The 21863-nt window shown below is 38.7% G+C and overlaps 1 protein-coding gene across 2 annotated transcripts in view; it reads right to left on the bottom strand.

Moving 5' to 3' along the window:
• The window catches only part of BMPER (BMP binding endothelial regulator), a 247186-nt gene that overhangs the window by 91852 nt on the left and 133471 nt on the right, over positions 1 to 21863 (bottom strand). For both annotated transcript variants that reach the window (XM_042969737.1, XM_007078567.3), the window contains exons 8-11: positions 18243 to 18352; positions 14533 to 14673; positions 12253 to 12357; positions 8955 to 9000 (exon numbers count right to left, since the gene is read on the bottom strand). In XM_042969737.1, the coding sequence (XP_042825671.1) occupies positions 8955 to 9000; positions 12253 to 12357; positions 14533 to 14673; positions 18243 to 18352 (402 nt within the window). The remainder of the gene's footprint in view (positions 1 to 8954; positions 9001 to 12252; positions 12358 to 14532; positions 14674 to 18242; positions 18353 to 21863) is intronic.

The raw sequence follows: 21863 nt of genomic DNA, 5'->3' as shown, positions 1-21863 counted from the left end.
GCTAGAGGCACAGTTTATTGAATCTATGGGGTCTGAGTTTGGGCATCCACATCTGGGCTGCCTTTCGTTGCCTCTGGTCTTGTAGATGGTTAAGAGATTTAATTCTCTCTCAGAGTCCATGTCTCTCTGTCTCTGTCTCTCCCTCCCTCTCTCCCTGTCTACATACGCGCGTGCGCGCGCGCACACACACACACACACACACACACACACACACACAAACACACCCCTCTCTTATCAGTGAAAACTTTGCCACTAAGTATTATTTCCATGCCTGAAAACTGACATTCTGCCAGCAAAGAATTTATCCGATTCAAGTCTCGCCGTTGGGTGGTTAGGTCAAGCTTTCACCTACTACTTTGCCAACTCACAGTAAGATAGCATTTTACTTAAACCAAGTGCTACATGCACAACAGACAGTGGCCTTCTTGGCACCCAGTTCACAGTCCTGTGACGCCCAGCACAGGCAGAGTGGGATCTGCTCTAGGCTATAGCTCTTACTTTGGCAAGAAACAGCATTTGCATGAAAGCTTTATAAAGTTTATTTAGCTTACTTCAAATATTTTATTTTAAATAAATCACCCAAACCAGATTTAATTCTTTTCATTTGGACAAGGAGAGAGAACGTCCATGTTATTAAAAGACAACAATGCTTTTCATTCTTCCTTCAGGTCTGATTTTAATATGACTTTTTTTTTTTTTTATTTTGATAGAATTATCATTGCCCTTTCAGATCAACCCCACAAAGACGGCTCTACTACGGGGAGTACAACAAGGTTTAGCCTAATTGCTGCTTTTTACCTAATGAATTGTAAATTACTACTTTCGCAGAGAAGCCTGTGAAAATGTTCTACACATTTACGTCAAGTTTCCTCTTTGCTATTCTTTTCAGGGGTCTGCAAGAGCCCCAAACACTACCAAGACAGACTAACCCAGTCAATAAGGCAGCGATTATGCGGGATTTTAGAAACAGACAATCCAGTGTCACCTGTGCCGGAAATAATGTGACACTCATTTAATGACAACAGATAATCAAAGTAAGTTTTAGACTATTGGAAGCCATATAATCAATCCTTTTCATTTGTGTAGGAAACTATATATGAATCTAAGTATTTATTCTTGCCTCCTTCGAAGAAGGATTGTGAATAGCTTATGGGTATACATACTAAATGATTCAAATCACATAAGGGGAGACATTTAAGACAAAGTAAGGAGTCACTTGTTACTCAAAAGCTGCATGCTATTAGAGGTGGGCTACAAATTTATTTCTAGCTTCCTAGCAACTAAACCAAAGATGGTGACTTTTAACCAGTCAAGATTAATTATGCCTTTATAATTTTTTTGGAGGGCTAAACAATGAAAATATAAACACACTCAACTAAATCCAGAGGCTTCTAGTCTGCGTTTTTATACCAGGTTTGTTCTCCTACTTCATCTACTCATTGGGTGTTGAGAGTAAGTTACATGTACCACAGGTGTTCATGTCTGCATTCACCCTGCTGTTACCCTCCTTAAGAGTATCGATCATTCTCAACCATTTGCTCTGGGAAGGGGGTCGCAAATGACCCCCAGGGGACGTTTGGCAATGTCTGGAGACACTGTTGATTGCCAAAATCTCCAGGAGAGAAGTGCTACTGGCCTCTAGTTCGTAGAGATCAGAGATGCTACCAAACAGCATACAATGTACAGGACAAAGCCCACAACAAAGAATTACCTAGTCAAACTACATAGCACTGAGGTTGAAAATTGCAGCAACTAATGGGGTGTGTATGGCTGTGTGTGATTTTGTTCGAATAAGATAGAAATCAGTCACTTTTCTCGTTATAGAAAACACTAGACTTAGTTTGTACTTCGTTGGTCTTCTCTAGAAACCCATATGTAAGAAGAGCTTTTGTAAATGACAGATTAGGAAAAAATGAGCCCGAAGTTTGTTCTGGATCCTGGATATAATGCCAAAGGAATTTCAAAATAGAATATCTTTAGGCCACAGCTAAGGGACATCAGAATATGTCTACCCGAATGTGTTAGGAAAATCTGGGCACTGCTTAAAAAAATTGGAAGTCATCCCATCTCTTAACTCAATCTAAATAAATAAACCTTGCCAATAGAATGTGTTTTATAGCATCGGTGGAAGAACTGCTGGAGAGCAAGAGAGAGTAAACAGATGGAAAGGACACCAAAGGAAATTGAGAAATAGCCATCTGATGATATCACGTAGATTTGGACCAAGAACCACATGCCTGGGCTCTTCCCGCACTGACCTGCTGGATGCAGGTGCACAGGGTCAATGGTCTCCCTGGTGCCCCAACAGCTGGATGGTTTTGTCCTTTGCCAATTGTCTCTCTTAGTGACATAAGTTTTACAAATACAATAGTTAATATGACCTGTTAAAAACTTGGTATTATTTTGTCATGTCCCTCCTTCTATTCTTTTTCTCATTTTTTTTCTGATAAACCACCATTATTATAGGTTTGGCAAGGCTAGTTCATAGTGGATAAACTAATAATGAAATGTAACTTTTTGTTCAACTATCTCAATAATCATCACCTTGATTCTTGTAACATAAAGTCAGATAATTCAAGATTTGGGCTGTTTCTGCACAAGACTTGTCCTATGTTTTTATTAAACTGATAAGCAATGATCCTGCCTGACAGCACTGTGATTAGGAGATGTAACTTATCTGTGCTCACACAAATTGAAGAGCTTAGCTAGGAAATCTTAGGAGTTCCTCTGAACTTTGTCTGCTTCAATAAGGAAATGCTTTCTAGAGAAATGCAAACATCTTCACTGACATGGCTATAGAGGAAAACTTCACCAATTTAAATTCTACTCTGCTCATCTAGAAAGGAAAGAAGCTGGAGGTAGCCTCCAGACCATCCATAAAGAAAGTTTCCTCACAGCATTTCTGGGAGGTTGGTTAAATGTAATAATTTATACACATTTTGAAATCAATTGGTGTGTTAGTCATAGGTAATTCTTCTTCCTGCACTAACTGTTGGGCTCTACTAAGGCATACTCGGTTGGCTTTCTTTGAGTTGTTTTATGTATGTCATTCTCTTTAAATAAAAATTATTTTACTAAATCTACAATTTCATTTTCATTAATTCAATCAACATTTTTATCTAGTGTATAATGTATAATTGCTTAATAGCTCTCTATCATAGATAGTGTGATATATATACAATAAATATATTTATAATATATCACATATGTATCTATTGTCAAAAAAAAAAAAAAAAAAAAAAAAAACGCCAGGATACCTTTTAGCTATAAACTCTGATTTTAAACATGTGGAATAAACAAACTTGTGCCCACATGAAAGATGCTTTCAGCCATCATCTAAGCCCACTTCTCTAAGGTTAACTAGTTTATAAAACACCTTCTAATTGATTTCATGGATTTTTTAATCCTGCTTATACATTAAAACACTTTGACAGTGACATTATTAATACTCCCCTTTTGATGAAACACTTCAGAAAACTATCTGCCTACAAGAGAGTATAAGAAACTCATTTCAGAATTAAGACACACATAGACTATCTATCATATCAGATATCCCATGCATATCCCATGCAAATGAAAATGATAAGAAAGCTGGAGTAGTCATATTCATATCAGACAAAATAGACTTTAAAACAAAGACTGTGCCTGAGTGGCGCAGTTGGTTAAGTGGCTGACTTCAGCTCAGGTCATGATCTCACAGTCCGTGAGTTTGAGCCCCGCATCAGGCTCTGTGCTGACAGCTCAGAGCCTGGAGGCTGCTTTGGATTCTGTGTCTCCCTCTCTCTCTCTGCTCCTCCCCTGTTGTGCTTTATCTCTCTCTGTCTCTCAAAACTAAATAAATGTTAAAAAAATTAAAAAAAAACAACAAAGACTGTAATAAAAGGCAAAGAAGGGTATTTACATAAAAATAAAAGTGTCAATGCAGAGAAAAGATATAACATTTTTATGTTAATGTCATGTTTGTTTATATTAAATGATTTATTAAGTTTATATTAAATGTTACATCATAACATGTAACATTTAGAAATATATATGTACCCAACATAGGAGTACCAAGATATATAAGGCAAATATTAACAGAACTAAAGGGAAAAATTGAAAGAAATACCATAATGGAAGACTTTAATATCCCATTTTCATCAATGGATAGATCATTCTGACAAAAAATCCATAAAGAAACATCAGCCTTAAATAACACATTAAACCAGATGGACTTAATAGTTAGGTATTATACAGAACATTCCTTCCAAAACCAGCAGAATACACATTCTTCTCAAGTACACATGGAACATTCTCCAGGACAGGGCACATGTTGAACCATAAAAGTCTCAATAAATTCAAGAAAATTGAAATCATATCAAGTATCTTTTCCAACCACAATGGTATGGAACTAGAAATTAATTACAAGAAAAAAAAAGGGAAATACAAAAACATGAAGATTAAACAACATGCTACTTAGCAACCAATAAGTCATCAAAGAAATCAAAGGAAAAATCCAAAAATAACTAGACAAGTGAAAGCAGAAATGAAGCATACCAAAACCTATGCAATGCAACAGAAGTGGTTCTAAGAGGGAAGTTCACAGCAATACAGACCTATCTCAAGAAACAAGAAAAATCTCAAATAAACAATCTAATTTTATAACTAAAGGAACTGAAAAAAAGGACAAAGCCCAAAACTAGTAGAAGGAAGGAAATAATAATGATCACAGTGGAAATAAATGAAATCAAGACTAAAAAGACAATTAAAAAGATCAATGAAACTAAGAGCTGGTTCTTTGAAAAAATAAATAAAATTGACAAACCCTTAGCTAAACGAGCCAAGAAAAAAAAGAAAAGAGACTCAAAGAAATAAGATCATAAATGAAAGTGGAAAAGTTAAAATTGACCTCAGAGAAATATAAAGGATGATAGGAAACTACTATCAACAATTATATGACAACAGGCTGAATATCCTAGAAGAAATGGATAAATTCCTAGAAACATACAATCCTCTAAGACTAAATCATGAAGAAATATAAATTCTGAATGGATGAATTTTTTGTAAGGAAATTGAAACAATAATCAAAAATCTCCCCCAAAACAAAAATTCAGGACCAGAGAGCTTCATTGGCGAATTCTACCAAACGTTCGAAGATTCAATACATATTCTTCTCAAAATTTTCCAAAAAATTGAAGAGGAGGAAAAGCTTCCAAACACATTTTTAAGGCTACCATTACCCTGATACCAAAACCAGATAAGGACACCTGTAATTTCCAAAAGGAAATTACAGGCCAATATCCTTGATAAACATAGATGCAAAAATCCTCAACAAAACATCGTCAAATCAAATCCAAAAACACATTAAAAGGATCATATACACAACCAAGTAGGATTTATTCCAGGGATGCAAGTATGTATTCAACAACCACAAATCAATCAATGTGATACATCACATTAACAAAATGAAGGATAAAAATAATATAATCTCAATAGATGCAAAAAAATCATTTGACAAAAGTCAACATCCATTTATGATAAAAACTTTCAGCAAAGTGTATATAGAGGGAATATACCTCAACATTAAGTCATATATGACAATCTTACAGCTAACATCATACTCAACCATGAAAAGCTAAAAGCTTTTCCTCTAAGATCAGGAACCAGATAAGAATGCCCCTCTCACCACATAGTACTGGAAGGACTACCCAAAGCAATTAGGCCAGAAAAAGAAATAAAAATCATCCAAATCAGAAAGGAAAGAGAAAAACTATCATTATTTGCAGATGACATGATACTATATAGAGGAAACCCTAAAGAATCCACCAAAAAAAAATTAGAACTAATGAATGAATGAAGTAAACTTTCAGGGTACAAAATCAGTATTCAGAAATCTGGGCATTTCTGCACACTAATAACAAAACATCACAAAGAGAATTTTTTAAAATTTTTCACTCACAATTGCATCAAAAAGAATAAAATATCCAGAAATAAATTTAACCAAGGAAATGAAAGACCTGTACACTGAAAACTATAAGACACTGATGAAAGAAATTGAAGGAGACACAAATAAAGGGAAAGATATATCATATTCATGGATTAGAAGAATTAATATTGTTAAAATGCCCATACTACCTGAGGCAATCTACAGATTTAATGCAATCCCTATCAAAATGCATTTCTTATACATCTAGAACAAATCATACTAAAATTTGTATGGAACCACAAAAGACCCCAAATAGCCAAAGCAATCTTGAGAAAGAAAAAACTGCAGGTATCACACTCCCTGATTTCAAACTATACTACAAAGCTATAGTAATCATATTTTTTTGGTAAAAAAAACAGACATGCAGATCAATGGAGTAGGACTGAGGGCCCAGAAACAAACCTATACATAAATGGACAATTAATGTATGACAGAGGAGCCAAGAACATAAGATAGAGAAAGGACAATCTCTTCAATAAATGACTATAGGAAAACTGAACAGCTACATGCAAAAGAATGAAACTAGACCTCTATCTTTACTATACACAAAAATTAACTCAACTGGGTGTTATGCTAAGTGAAATAAGCCATATAGAGAAAGACGGATACCATATGTTTTCACGCTTATGTGGATCCTGAGAAACTTAACAGAAACCCATGGGGGAGGGGAAGGGAAAAAAAAATGAGGTTAGAGTGGGAGAGAGCCAAAGCATAAGAGACTCTTAAAAACTGAGAACAAACTGAGGGTTGATGGGGGGTGGGAGGGAGGGTAGGGTAGGTGATGGGTTTGAAGAGGGCATCGTTTGGGATGAGCACTGGATGTTGTATGGAAACTAATTGGACAATAAATTTCACATAATAAAAAAAAAGAAAAAAATTAACTCAACTGGGTTTAAAGATTTCAATGTAGAACCTGAAACCACAAAATTCCTAGAAGAAAACACAGGCAATAAACTCCTTGACATGTCTTAGGGACGTCTTTGTGAATCTGACTCCAAAAGCAAGGAAAACAGAAGCAAAAATAAACAAGTGGGACTACATCAAACTAAAAAGCTTCTGCACAACAAAGAAAACCATCTTCAAAATGAAAAGACAACTTACTGAATGATAGAAGATATTTGCATACCATAGAGCTGATAAAGGATTAATATTCAAACTATATTAGGAACTCATATAACTCAACAATGAAAAAACAAAGAACCCAATTTAAAAAATGGGCAAACGCTCTAGACGTTTCTCCAAAGAAGACATCCAGATGGCCAACAGGCACTTGAAAAGATGTTCAACGTCACTAATTGTTATGGAAATGAAAATCAAAATCACAATGAGATATCACCTAACAGCTGCTAGAGTGGCAATTATCAAAAAGACAAGAAATAACAAGTGTTAGAGAGGATGTGGAGAAAAAACAATCCTCGTACACTGTTTGTGGGAGTGTAAATTGGGGTAACCAGTGTGGAAAATAGTATAGAGATTCTTCAGAAAATTCTGCCATATGACCCAGCTATTCCACATCTGGGTATTTTTCTGAAGAATACAAAAATGCTAATTTGAAAATATATCTGCACCTCTATGTTCATTGCAGCATTATTTACAACAGCCAAGATATGCAAACAATCTAAGTGTCTACTAATACATGAATGGATAAAGGAGATGTGGTATATTTCTATAATGGAATATCATTCAGCCATCAAAAAGAATGAAATCTTGCACTTGTGACAACACAGATGGACCTTGGGGGTATTATGCTAAGTGAAATAAGTCAGATGAAGAAAGATAAATACCACGTGATTTCACTCATATGTATAATCGAAAGCAAAGAAACAAATAAAATTTTTAAAAACCTCAGAGATACAGAGAACAGACTAGTGGTTACCAGAGGGGAAGGTGATGGGGGAAAGGTATGTGTATGAAATGGATGAAGAAGGTCAATTCTGTGGTGATGGATGATAACTAGACTCGTGGTAATTACTTTGTAGTGTATTCAGATGTTGAATTATAAAGCTGCACACACAAAGCTAAAATAAATAAATAAATAAACAAATAAATAAATAGATAAAGTGCAAGCTGTCTCAGCGCCATATGAATTTGAAGAGGACTAAAATGGCAATTTGCTAGTCATATGTCTACATGTGGGGATAACACTGAACTTGTTGCTATGCTCTGAGTGATTAGTAGTGCAGTCTCAGTCAGCTTTCAGAATAAGCCATTTTGGGGAGAGAACCTTCAAGAACTCAGTTAAAAAGAACAGGATTGGGGTGCCTGGGTGGCTCAGTCAATTAAGCAGCTGACTCTTAATTTTAGTGCAGGTCACGATCTCACGGTTTATGGGATCAAGCCCTATGTTGGGCTCCATGCTGGCAGAGGAGAGAAACACTAGTCTGTTTTCTCCTTCTCTCTGCCCCTCCCCTGCTTACACAAGCGTGCACTCTGTCTCTCCCTCTGTCTCTCTCTCTCTCAAAATAAATAAATAAACATTAAAAAAAATAACAGGATGGCCAAACCATTGCCACTCTAAAGACCTCTTGTTTAACTCTGCCAATAGCAACACCAAACGTGCCAAGGTGAAATGGTAAAGAGGGTGGGGTTGGAGAGGGGGAAATAAGTGTGGCTGTTTGGCTTTATAATGATACAAGGAAAATCCCTCCTAGATTATGTATATTGTTTGTTTTACTGGATATCATCTTAACTGCTATGACTGCAGATGCTATTATTTAAAATGCATATTAAGTTATGTGGTCCTTCTTTAAAAAAACCTCATCAGACCATTTAACTTCTAAATTTCTATTAGCAACAAACTCTAATGGAACTATCTCAGTGGTGCTTCTGAGAGAGGATTCCAACTGACTTAAAGTCTGTAGAAAAGTGGGATGACCCCATCCCATACCTAGAGACACAAAATGTGCAAAAACTTATACCACCATTTTTCTTGCTGAATTATAAAAGGTGAAGCAAATATTAATAGCAATTTCCAAAGGAATAAACTTACTTTCAGTGCAAATAGGACAGCATCCTTTCCTGTTGAGAATTTTACCCTAATCAAGAGGAAAAAAACAAAAAACACAAGAGCTTAATGTTAAGAAACAGGGCACGCTGAAGACAAAACTTTTTAAAATACCAGTTCAACTAATGAAATCAGTCCGAGCTATATTTGAACTCAATGCTCAGATGGTGATGATGATAGTGAAAATGAACTTAGAAGTATCAGGTTCTAATGCCAGGCAAAGTCATTCAGGAAGCTTTCCTGCTCTTATCCTCTGAGAAATACAATATCTAAAGGACTCACTGGTGTGATTTTTTTCACATGGAGGGAAGATGCAGACAGTCTGGATTACACCTTTTCACTTATATCCAGACTAGCCCTCTAGAGACCAAGCACACACATAAAAATGAGAATCGTCTATCAACCTCTCGATCCATGTAAGGCCTTCATTCTGTCTTTGCTTGTTGGAGGGGCCCAAACAATACATCATAACCCAAGCACAGGCCTATGGATATGGACAATATCTGTGCTGCAGATCAAATTCATTCAGGATTTCTTCTTTCATACAGTGGTATGCTATCCATGTTAAGTCACTGTTACCCAGTCAAAGCCAATGAAGCTGAGGGTTTTGAAATGCTGAGTAATTTTCCATTACCTTTCTGGAAATACAATGTAATCTCCTATATTCCGTTCTTTCTCAATTTTTTTAATGCATGACGTTAAAAAAAGGAAACATACTCTCAGGGCCGACATCAGAAAATGGCATTGTCTTATCTCTGACTCAATGAAGCTCAGAGACAAAAAGAAATGTGGTCAATTGCCACTACTGATCAATTGCATATAGAATAGATTTAGGTACTCAAAAAAAAAAAATCATACTGACTTAAAAAATGCTGGTTGATAATTGAGGAACTAGAACATCATCTGATTCATTTTTGCAGCAGAGCCAGGCCTAAAATGGTACATTAAAAGCTATGACAACTTTGCGACTTAAAACTTAGTCTCTCAGCTCACTCAGCTCTCCCTTGGTTTGGGGCATTAGGACCTATTTTCATTGCCTAAAGCTCTATTCATTTCTATTTGGCACAGAGGCCCCTTTTAGTTTCTTGTGACTGAAAGAAGCTGAGGACAAGATCAAATGAGGTCTGCTCTAGCCAAAATCAATGAGGTTGGCTCCCCCTGGAGTAGTGGCCTCGAGGGAGTACAGAACAATTTGAACCAAGGCCCTAGGGTGACTATATGAACCCCCACATCTGCACCTTGGCAGAAACTGCCATCTCCTTTCTCCTGGAACTGGGTGCGGCTGGTAATCTCACTGAATCATATAAGGAATAAATCAAGCACAAGCTATGAAGTCTAGGCCCCCAAGTTATATGTTGTAAAACTCTGGACATGTGACCTCACTGGTAAGAAGGGTCTAGTAACAGCACTCAACTCAGAGGGGTGGTCTCAACATTAACAGAGTAATGTCCTGTGACTATACAGAAAGTCTCAGTATGCATCAGTGATGATGAGATGGAAGTGTTATAATGACCCGTCCTCACTGGAACCCCCTACAGGCCTTCTCACAAAAGGCACTCCTTTGCCTCCGGGGAGGGCTTCAGGGGAGGATGGACAGGAAGTCCAACCATAAAACTCTTCAACAAGGCACCCACACTTCTGGAAAAAAAAAAGAGGAGCAGTAGCCAGGAAGAACAGAGCAGGGAATATAGTCTGCTTCTTTAAAAAAAAAAAAAAAAAAAAAATTTAAATTTCCCCAGGCAATGCAAGGGAGGGGAAATAAGCATTTAACAGGGTTTCCATGGTAGAACTAAGTTATCTTCCAAAGTCCTATGCTGGCCCCTGAGGAGGGAAGTGTAAACCGGAGGAAAGGCTGGAAAGATGCCTAGAAGCAGAAAGGTGGCCCCTGGGGCAGGAGCCAGGCCCAGACAAGCTTTGATAAGACCAGGAGGGGGAGGAAAGGTCTGCACTTGGAGAGCTGGATGCTCCTGGCTCAAATGAGGCCCCCACAGAGGAGATGCTAACAAGATGCCATGGACATAAAGAACGCTGACCTCCCCACAGCAAGAGGACAATGAAACCCATCAACCCTGCCACAAGTGGCAGGACTCAAGTAAAGCTGGAAACTCCACCATTGCCTGTTGGGGCTAGTTACTTGAGCCACCAGGTTGGCACAGCATCCTGTTTTTGTCTTGTAGAATAAGGAAGCCCATTATTACCAACATGTGCTGCAGGAGTTCATTAGCAGTGAGGGTTCCCCAAGGACTGGCATAAATGATGTGATCCCATTTTTCCCAATGAATATTTATAAGCAGACCATGTTCAAGTCTACTTATTGTATCTCCCTTTTTTTTTCTTTTATGGGAGATTTTCAGTTTTATGTCTGAGGCTTTTTAAAGCAAGACTAATTAGGGTTTTTCCCCCCTTTTTTTCTCTCCCCCCTTCATTCAGTTGTGCAATAGCAACAGCTGTTGTTTTTTTGTGCCTCATTTGGCACTCAAGTAAAAACAGCAACTTTTTGTTTATAATAATAACAGATGTGAATAAAATTAAAAGCTGTCTATAACAGAGAAGGGAGGACATGTCCTGAATATATGGATATATTTTTTCATTCACTGGAAGGTATTGAATAGGTTTGACATTTTCCCAAAATGCATAAAACCTTGAAAGGTTTCAAGTTGCCGAGGTGAACTCAATGAAGCTCAAGCCGTAGAAGATAATGATTGCTTTATTCAGCATGCTGGAACTGTGGGTTTCTGAAAAGAGATATTTCCATAGGGGCACTATTTCCATTTTGGGCTACAGTGGAGGCCAGGGTCAGAGAGGGAAAACATCAGTAAAGGGGTCGGGGGTGCTGCTAGGCCAGAGAAACCCCTTGGGGAGTTTATTAATAAACAACTACATACACTTTGAATGGCGAAGGAAAGAAATCTCTGATTTGAGAAGAGGAAAAAGAAAAGAGAAAAATATGGTGTTCAACAGAAAACCCTGCAAAAGGATCAAGAGAGCAGATCTAACAGGAGTTGGAGACATTAAAACAAAGAAGTGGGAGAAGTCAATGAGAAATAGGAGACTTGGGTCAAGTATAAGGTAGGAGCTATTTTCCTACAAGGCTAGAATTTGGGTGGGAAGTGCAAAAAAGAAGGAGAGAAATTTGCAAAGGGGGTTTGTGGCTATTGGGGGACCTAGAAGTATCAGGAAATCTAGATTCTGTGTTCAGAAGACGGCATGTGGCCATGCCACAGGTAGGACGTTTCCCAAGACCTGAAGGTAAAGAAAAAGTCAACCTGCATTCCAGACATACCTGCGGGCAGCTGCTGATGGGAACGCACTGCTTCTTTCGACACTCTGTCTTGCCTTTCACACAAGCACAGATGGTGCAATTAACAGAGGACCACATCTCTCCATCCTATGGGAGAGAGCACAAGATTCTGCTATCAGCTGGAGGCTGATGGGAGCTAATCCAACAGGCTGGGATTTCTCTGCCAAGGAGAGCATTTCTTACTCTAAGCGAGAGATCCATCATCAGACTAAATTACTCTGAGGTGTCTATCTACACCTACCCAATTTGAAGGTGTGTGTAGGTGTGTGTGTGTGTGTGTGTGTGTGTGTGTGTGTGTATGTGTGTTCCCCCTCCAGGATATAAAAAGAATTCTTATGCATCTAACCAAACCATATTTGCATCGTGCTCCTCCTACACTGTTTACTTAGCTTCACCCTGGAAGACAAGCATGAGTTGAACATGATGCAGTAGCAAAGGTCTAATGTTCCTGTGTGATAGACCTGAAATGTTGAAGCTATTCCAGGCAGCAGCAGTTGAGATGTACAAAGGTGGTGAATTTATTCCCACATGTGACATGGTTCTGGACCACACAGGGTATGATCCATTCAAAGAACAGAGGCTAATTCACAGGACTCTCATTGCCCAGGCAGACACTTGATCAGCAAGCCATCCAAATATGTGGAGCCCAGATGGAATACTCTGAATACCATGCCCCTGCCTGTCTGATACTTTCCTCCCCAAAAGCTAGATAGCACCTTGGGACACATTTCCTAGCCCAGAAAGGGCTGTTTGAGGAATATTTTTGGCTCATTGAATCTATAATATGCAGTTGCCAAATACCCAGCCACAAGAAGCCCTGTATCTCTGGAGAACACACAGGGATGTGCATCCTAGCTTATGCAAGAGTAGATTACAGGCACAAGGGTTGGATGTGAAAACAAAACAAAGATTCCTTCCTGAGTTTGTAGATATAAGCAGAAAAATTTGTTAAAAACAGAGGAACTATCTCAGATTTTGATGATGACTCCTCTTCCTTTTCCTTCGCACATTTTGAAGCTATTTAAGGACTATTAGAACCTTTTATTTCTCGAGAAACAAAGACCTAACTGAATCTGTCCTAAAGGGCATCTGACGAGTCCACATTCTCTGTGTGCACATTTCTAGGACTTGGCGTTTCAAAGATGACTCTCTGTAAATTATTTTAGGCTTCATCACATAAAGGAACCTTTGTACAGTAGCCTTGAAAGCACTTTGCACACAATACCATCGTGAGAGGGGGTCTATTGCATCCAGGTGCTCTGGAAACACAAGAATGACTTTATGTAAAAAGGATACATGAGTGGCTCTGAAAGCCTGGTGTAAATACAACACACATGTGACCCCCTTCTTTTGGGCATGACACATCATGTCTTCTTACTGATTCCATAAGAATCAAGACTCTCCTTCCAACTCTATCAATGCAAAAGAAAATCTGGCCAAGTACAACATGAGGATCTCCCACATCTGACTTGATTCTGAGGGTCCCAGTCTAAAGAGTGTCCTGAGATGATACCTCAGGTACAGAAAGACTCCCTCCACCCAAAAAACTAAATGGAAAGCAGTTTGGACAAAGATAACAATCTTCATCCTGACGTTTACATGGTCACTGCACAGCTATGCTGTCAGAAAACTACGGGTAGTATTTGATAAGTAGCAGATGGTCAGGAGACAACCGTGCTAGGTCAGTTGGGGCAAGGCTCTCTCACCTTTGCTCAATGGCTGTGCCAGCATGAACATCCTCACCCGAATATCTTCCAAGTGAGAAAATCTCTTTGAAAAAGCAGCTTTGTAAAAAGTTCCAAAAGTATTAAGCTATAGGACCATCAGGATCTTGGAAAGGGACACTGAGCATCTCTGACTGAATGAGATGTCCTCAGCATTTGGGCTCCCATAAGAGTACCATCCAGAGGTGGGTGGGGGTGGAGGGGTATCTTCAGCTCAATCCCCATCACTGGATGACCACATTTGGAAAAGGCAATAATGTTTTACAGGCTTAAAACACTTCGTAAAGCAAAAATAAAGCTGAAGAAAACCATTTTTTCAAACAGTTGCTTCTCTGCCCCATGTATACTTGATTTTAAAAATATGTATATATATATTGCCATATAAATAATTACATTTGTGCACGCATAGACACACACACACACACACACACACCATATGTGTCTACAAAATGTGGAATACTCCAGTCTGCCTTTTATCTGGAGCTTTTTACATTTCAGTATAGTACAATAGTTCCCATGAGCTTGGCTTGTGACATACCCGGAAAACCTTGTTGCCAAACTTGCACACTTTGACATCTTCTGGAGGCACTCGCAGGAGGCACTCTTCACAACACGTCTCCTCCCCTCTGACGCAGCCACCAGGGTGGGAGCATTTCTTCTTACATACTACAGTAGAGTCCTGGGGACCCAAAGGCAAACCAGAAATTAAAAATGATTTCCATCTCTACCAACCATCTTACCTGGCCTTCCTTTAACAATCCACAACTAACCGCTTTAAAACATATTCTGGGGGCACCTGCATGGCTCAGTTGGTTAAGTGACTAACTCTTGATTTTGGCTCAGGTCATGATCTCACAGTTTGTGAGTTCGAGCCCCATGTCAGGCTCTGCCCTGAGCATAAAGACTACTTGATTCTCTTTACCTCCCCTTCCCCCCAAAAAGAAAACATATTCTGAAGAAATCATATTTTAACTTGTTGTAATAAATCTTTCATCTACTTCAAAATGTTATTTGCTGACTAAACATCCGGATGAGAAGGTGAAGAAGCTATGAATAGTCTGACATACCCTCACTACTTTCCAAGTGTTTATAATTTAACGTTCAAGAAGCTGATGATTCCACTCTGGCCAGCGTGTGGCAAGAAGGTCCAACTCACTATGGGCCAACCAGTTTCCCTCTTCCTGCCCTTTTCCTCTTGCATGCTTTTCATTAACATGACTCTCTTGGGTCTCCTCGAGGGCATTTGCCACCTTTGAGGAGTTTAACAGAAAGGCATGATATCCAATCAAATAGCAAAAATTAAGAGCTAATGTTCCTCCTCAAGATAAAATTCCTTAGTGTGTTCCATGTCCACAGAAGAATTGAATGAGCTATGCCAAAACTGACCATTCTAGACTCTTCTATAAAATATGTAATCTTTTTTTTTTAATATGTAATCTTAACCAGGTCGCTTAACCTCTGAAAATGATGAGTTTATATCTGTAACTTTAAGAGGTATGGCTTGATTTCTAGCCAACTAAATTGTGCCTGCCAATTCATTGAACAACATGTCGAAGAAAAGTTCAGAGCAGTTTAAGAAAAGTAAACTCTTCTAGTTCCCCATCCAACAAGATGCAATTTCACTGGAGTAGGTTATCAGCTACAATGAATGTTAAGAGCAAAATATTTATGAGACTTGGTGGCAGGCAGGGAGGGAGGAAAGCAGTGTCCTGGTAGATGGACAATCCCTTCACAGTGTGGAATTAGTATCAGACCAATGATAGGGAAATGAGACCAAGCCCTCTCCTTAGTTAGTACTGAGAGATAACTCATTCAAACAGGTTGTATAAATCAACGTATGTAACTTCTGCAGCTTCTATGTTAATCCTATAACTTCAACAGGTACTTCTGGTATTATCTCCTATACTCCTACTGACTTATCCATCTAAGATTAATATAACAATGTGATGATCCTTTTAAGAAAATGGCATTGGTTGTCTTTTATTTTTAAGGTTCTACCACATCAGATAATGGATAGGACTCAGCATTGGACAAGACCAGGGGGGAATGCCAGTTCATCCATTAGGTATGTTATCTTGTGCAAATCCATCTCCGTGAGCCCCAGATTCCTCATCTTCAAAAACCTACTTCTCAGGTTTATTGTGCAGCTTAAATGAAATATTTAAAGTACTTGGCACAGTTTCTGGCACATAGAAATTATTATAGGTCAACTCATTAATTGGGGGAAAAAAAATGCCAAACTGCACGTATTGATTTCTAGTTTGAAAAACAAGGACACATACTAGCTCTCAAGTAATGCATACTTCATGGTAGACTTCCCAGCTTTCATTACACACACACACACACACACACACACACACACACACACCACCCATTAGATCATATGCCTGGCACTAGTTTAAGCAATGAGAATATTGAGATGGATAGATGTGCTTCTGTCTACAAGGAGCTCACAGGGCAAAAGGAGAGAGAACCATGTGAACTATTAAATTGCAATATAATGTCATTAACAGAACTAGTAAAGGTATAGAGGTAGCAGAAAAGAGGGACAATTACCTACTTATGTGAGTCCCCTAGTCAGTCACTAGGGGAGGAGCTAACATCTGAGAGAGGCTGTTGTGCATGAAGAGGAGTTTGCTATTCAAACTGAAAGAAGATGAGGTCGCTCAAGGTAGAGGAATCATCAAATATGAAGGCACAAAGATTCTGTGTTTTAAAAATTGGTTTTAAAAATAAATCACTGCCATAAAGACTCTGTGTTCAGAGTACTATGAAATAATTTCCTGCACCTGTCATGGCACTGGGTGGAGATGCTGGAGAGGGAAGCTCCAAGCAGATAGAAAATAATAATGATTATCCAAAATGATTGTAGCCTGATTCTTGAAACATCCAATTTCCCAAAGATGACTGTGAACTCATTCTCTCTCTCTCTCTCTCTCTCTCTCTCTCACACACACACACACACACACACAAATCTCTTGAAGGAACAGTATTAATTACACTTCTTTTCAGCACTGAGAAATACTGTCTGATCTCCTCTCAAAGAATCCATGAGACCCAGAACAGTGCAAGCATAACAAATTCCCATTCGTGGGACGTCTGGCTTTCCTGCAATCAAGAGAACTTGGGGATGTGATGTGTTTCATCAAAGGTTTAGCATCCTCAAGAGGAAGCTATAACCTGTGAAATTCCTGGAGAGGAAGAGAAGTCATGAGGATGAAGGCCAAGGCAAACAGAAGGAGTGGCTATAGGTTTAGCATAGGAAAATATAAACCATGGAAGAGAGGAAGGAGTCTCAGGAAAGTATTCTCAGGCTTAGGAAATACTCAGTGTTCAGTGCCAGGGAACAGACAGTTCAGCCCCTACTCGGCTACTTCCCTGAAGTAGTGCATGCTACTTAACAAAGCATGCCTCAAGTAATCAGGAACTTCTGAACTCCAATCCCAACTACTGACTCAGAGCTGACATTGAGCAAAACTCTCCTCCTTCCCTCTCTAGCCCTTTAGCTATTAAAGACAAAACAACAACCATCACCGCCAAAATGTATTCTTCTAAATTCATGTCACACAGATGTTTGCATTAACTCACTAATGAATGATTCTAAAATCTTCCATTAAGATGGTTCTCTTCTTGGTTTAAAAAAAAAATCACTGTATAAGCACAGTCAATGAATGTGGGCCGTGTATTCCTTTAAAATTCTGGAGCTGCGGAATTCTTTCTTTACCAGTCATTAGGCCTCTGGTTGCCTTTTGAAAAAAGCAAGCAATGCTTTTCTTACTTTTCAAGTAAGAAATGGTACACTGAACAACACATAAATACTCCCCTCTCAAACTACCAGGTTTATCTTTGTGATGAACTGTAAATCCTTGTCTTTCTTTTCTCTTGAATGTGATTAAAGTCATTTTTATTATGTGGTATGTTAAGGAGCTCATCTCGGATAGTTAGAACCAGAGAACGCTGCCAGAGACACTCTGTGTCTGATTTTAGAAAATACCTTAGGACAGTCCCTCAGACTTTAGTTCTCACCTCCAGAAGCTAACTTGTAGGTCCTGGGAAGGTAACAGTGAATTGTAATCTGGGTCCTATGTTTGAACGTCCTTACAACCTTAAGCATGATTTCAAGTAGTAAAATGGCATTGATAATGCCTCCTTCCAATAAATGACAGATCATTATGTTTGGCTATAAAGTTAACAGTAACGTCCCCAGTGCAATCATTGTCGGATCACAGCCCCTCAGAACCACCTTACCCGGCAGGTGCATGCAGTGCAGTTATCATAGAGAAATGAAGATCCGTTGTCATAAACATCACTGCGAAAGAGGCAGCTTCCAAATGGAAGGTCAAACACTTTCCTCTGACCTAGAGGGAAGCAACGGCATGGTTAATGCAAGACAGAAGCCAGGATTTCCCACTTTGTCATCAACAATTCTATCACAGGACTGTTAAACATTCTCACAAGACCAGGTAAATCTGGTGCACAAAAATAGTCCTCGGCCAGATGTTCCCTGGAGTAATTAATTTAGAAAGTTTTTATTATAAAGAGCTTGACTCCACACTGAATCTTGTAAGTTCAACAAATCTTTATTACCATCATAGTGAACCAAGATGACCAGATCTATTTGACCTGCCCTCGTGGAGTTCACAGTCTACCGGTGAGACAAACGCACAAAAGTGATTTAAATACAACAATATGGTAAGTTCTAGAAAGAAGACAATCTGGGAACTGTGGGGACAGGGAGGAAGAGAAGACTTCTTGGAAGATGCAATGTCTCAACTGCATTTTAAAGAATAAGTAAAATTATCCAGGAAGTAGGTATTGGCAGGGAAGAGGCACAGGAAGTCAAGCTATTCCAAGAAGGACTAGAATGAGTGAAAAGGAGAACCAATGATATAGCATCTCAGCTGGAGAAATTACAAGTCCGTTGGTATAAAGGATGGCACTAACTCAAAATGCACATAGAGGCAGAATCCAACCCACATGTCAAGTGCCCAAGCTTTCACAGGCATCACACTTCTGTAGAATTAGCGTGATTTTCCCTGATATGAAGATTTGATTTATGATCAAAAGGTCCAAAAAGTAACCCCAAACAAAGAATGCAATCCAATTTCATCTTTTCTTTCAAATTGTGAGCTTCTACTCCCTGGAGCATATAAAAACATCCCTGACATGTTGCTTGAGTCAAGCAACATGTTAAGAAGATGAAGATTCATAATCACTCATTAGATTTACAACCACACTCTTTCTTCTTAAAATTTTTTATGTTTTATTTATTTTTTGGGGGAGAGAGAGAGAGAGAGAGAGAGAGAGCAGGGGAGGGACAGAGAGAGAGGGAAACACAGAATCCAAAGACAGGCTCCAGGCTCTGAACTAGCTGTCAGCACAGAGCCCGACATGGGGCTCAAACTCACGAACCGTGAGATCATGACCTGAGCTGAATTCGGACACTTAACTGACTGAGCCACCCAGGCACCTCCACACTCTTTCTTCTTATAAAAAGATTAAAAGCAAACTCTAGTTATCAGGAGGTCCAGTGAAATGCTGAAAATACCTACAGGCACATACTAAATGCCACTCTCAGAATTCAAATTGTTAGAATTACCATTAACAGGAATCACAAAAAATGTCATCTTCCTGTTACAGTCAACTTCAAGGCTAGGATACGGTATAGATGCAGAATTAAATTACTAGCTTGGTCCTTACTACCAGAAGTAAACTTGCTTGTCATCAAAAGATGACAGTGAGTTATAGTCTGGGTCCCACATATGGACTCCCTAGTGACCTTGAGTAGTTCTCCAGGCCTCACTTAGTTCACTTGTAAAATGGTAACAACAATGCCTCCTTGCAGTAACATACCACCCTCTCTGCCTAAAATGCTAATATAAAAAAAATAAAAATAAATAAATAAATAAATAAATAAATAAATAAAATACTAATATGAAAGTAGGCAACCAAAAACCCTTTCGTGGTTAGACAAAATCTAACTAAATGACTGTATTTGCTCCTAGCAAGTATTAATAATCCAACTAAGACAGGCATTCTTATGTGCACCCCCAGGTCCTGAGTTTCTTGAAGCTTGTGGAAGCTTGCAGACTAAATTAGAGGACTGCCTGCAGAATGCAAAATTCTGCCTTTCTCTAGATTTTCCTCTAGGCCCTGAGGTATCAGAAAGCTGTGTGCAGGCCATCTACTCAATTGTTTCAACTGAGCAATGTTTAAAGATGGGGATAACCTGGTTTGCCTTTTTCTTATCTTTCATCTACATGTGCTTCATGTACTTTATAAGTGACCTTAATTCCTTTTTGGCAAGAGGCAGGATATAGATACATAAATATAGTCAAGCTTCTTTCCCTACCAATGAAAATACATTTTATGGTTGAGCTCCACATTATTCCTCAGAGGACCTTTCACCTCTTAGAATGAACTGCTCCTTCCTGTGTTCCCATAGCTTGGAGCTTTTACTACATTTATAGTACCCAATATTGTGGCCTAGATGGATGAATGAGTAGGTGAACAAACGGATGGATAGATTGGAGAACTGATGCACTAGTAGGTCACCAAATAAAAAGACTCTTCAATAATATCCCCCTGAAAAAAATATGACCAACTACTTACCTTATCACTCAAAGATAATTTTTACCTAAAAATATTGATGTAAAGTCTTTATCACAGAGCCTGGAATTCCCTAAACAACCCCAATAAGTGGCACATGATGAGTGTTATCGTTATTAGCGGTGGTAGGATTCAAATATGATCCTAGGCTGTGTCATTCTAAGAGGTGCATTGGGTGCTCAGTATACACAAACCTCTGATGAGTCTCTTCATTGAAAATGAAAAAAGAGAGCTAGAGAATGTTGCAATGCAAAAGGCTAAGGTATGTCATGTAAATGAATCCTGTCAAAGGAATATGTCATAGCAAATTGGTGTCCAACCAGCCAAAAGTCTGATTAGTCTAAGATTTCAGGATCTAGAAAGTATCCTAGTGTTTCCTTTTTTTTTTTTCCTTTCTGTCTTTTGTTGTGTGGGTATATTTCTTTTTACCCCCGAGGAACACAAAATCTTACCGTAGTTCCAAAGTCATCACGGCCCCAAATTAAGATGAAACATTCAAAAGAGTGGTTCAGAGAAGTCCACATTCAGCTTAATTTAAGCCATTTCTACATTATTCCACTGGGGTTTAGCCTAACCAAAAACGGTCTCATTTGGGAGAATTAAGATTTTTAAGTTTCCTAAGACTTACTGTTCCTTTTGTAGTCTGTCTTATGACCACAAATGGACAGGAACGTCTGCATTCAATACAACACCACTCCTCATACGAGAAGCTTCTGAGTTGACTCAGCACATCCATAGTATGGGCTTCAAAGCAGTAATCAAGTCTACTTATCTTCAATGTCAGGCCCCAAATGCCACCTCTTCTGTAATGACTTTCCTGCTCAGATGGAATGCTGTGTCCACCATGACCAAAAGCATGACGATTTCAACAACAGCGAACTGGCTAACTCTATTTCAGGAGTACAAGCACACATTGGCAACCCAGGAAGCACACATATCAGTGGAAATGTCTTTAATCAGGCATGTATAAACAATTTTCTTTTGTTCTTTTAATTACTTCATAGTTACTTAAAAAGTATTACATGCATGCGTGTGTGTGTGTGTGTGTGTGTGTGTGTGTGTACATGCAGCAAGAAGGCAAACATTAGATGAAGGGTTGACAGGTGAATCCTGTAAAGAAAAGAAAACTGCCTTAGTTTAACAAGATACCTTTATTCAACAAGTTGGTTGTAGAAAGATAGACTTTAGACTATGGCTGTGATAAGCTGGGAATGAAAAATATCAATCAACAAGAGATTCTGGAATTGAGAAAAGCAAGCT

The sequence above is a fragment of the Panthera tigris genome, chromosome A2, assembly GCF_018350195.1.
Source record: "Panthera tigris isolate Pti1 chromosome A2, P.tigris_Pti1_mat1.1, whole genome shotgun sequence".
Taxonomy (NCBI): Eukaryota; Metazoa; Chordata; class Mammalia; order Carnivora; family Felidae; genus Panthera; species Panthera tigris.
This window is presented reverse-complemented; position numbering and strand designations above follow the sequence as displayed.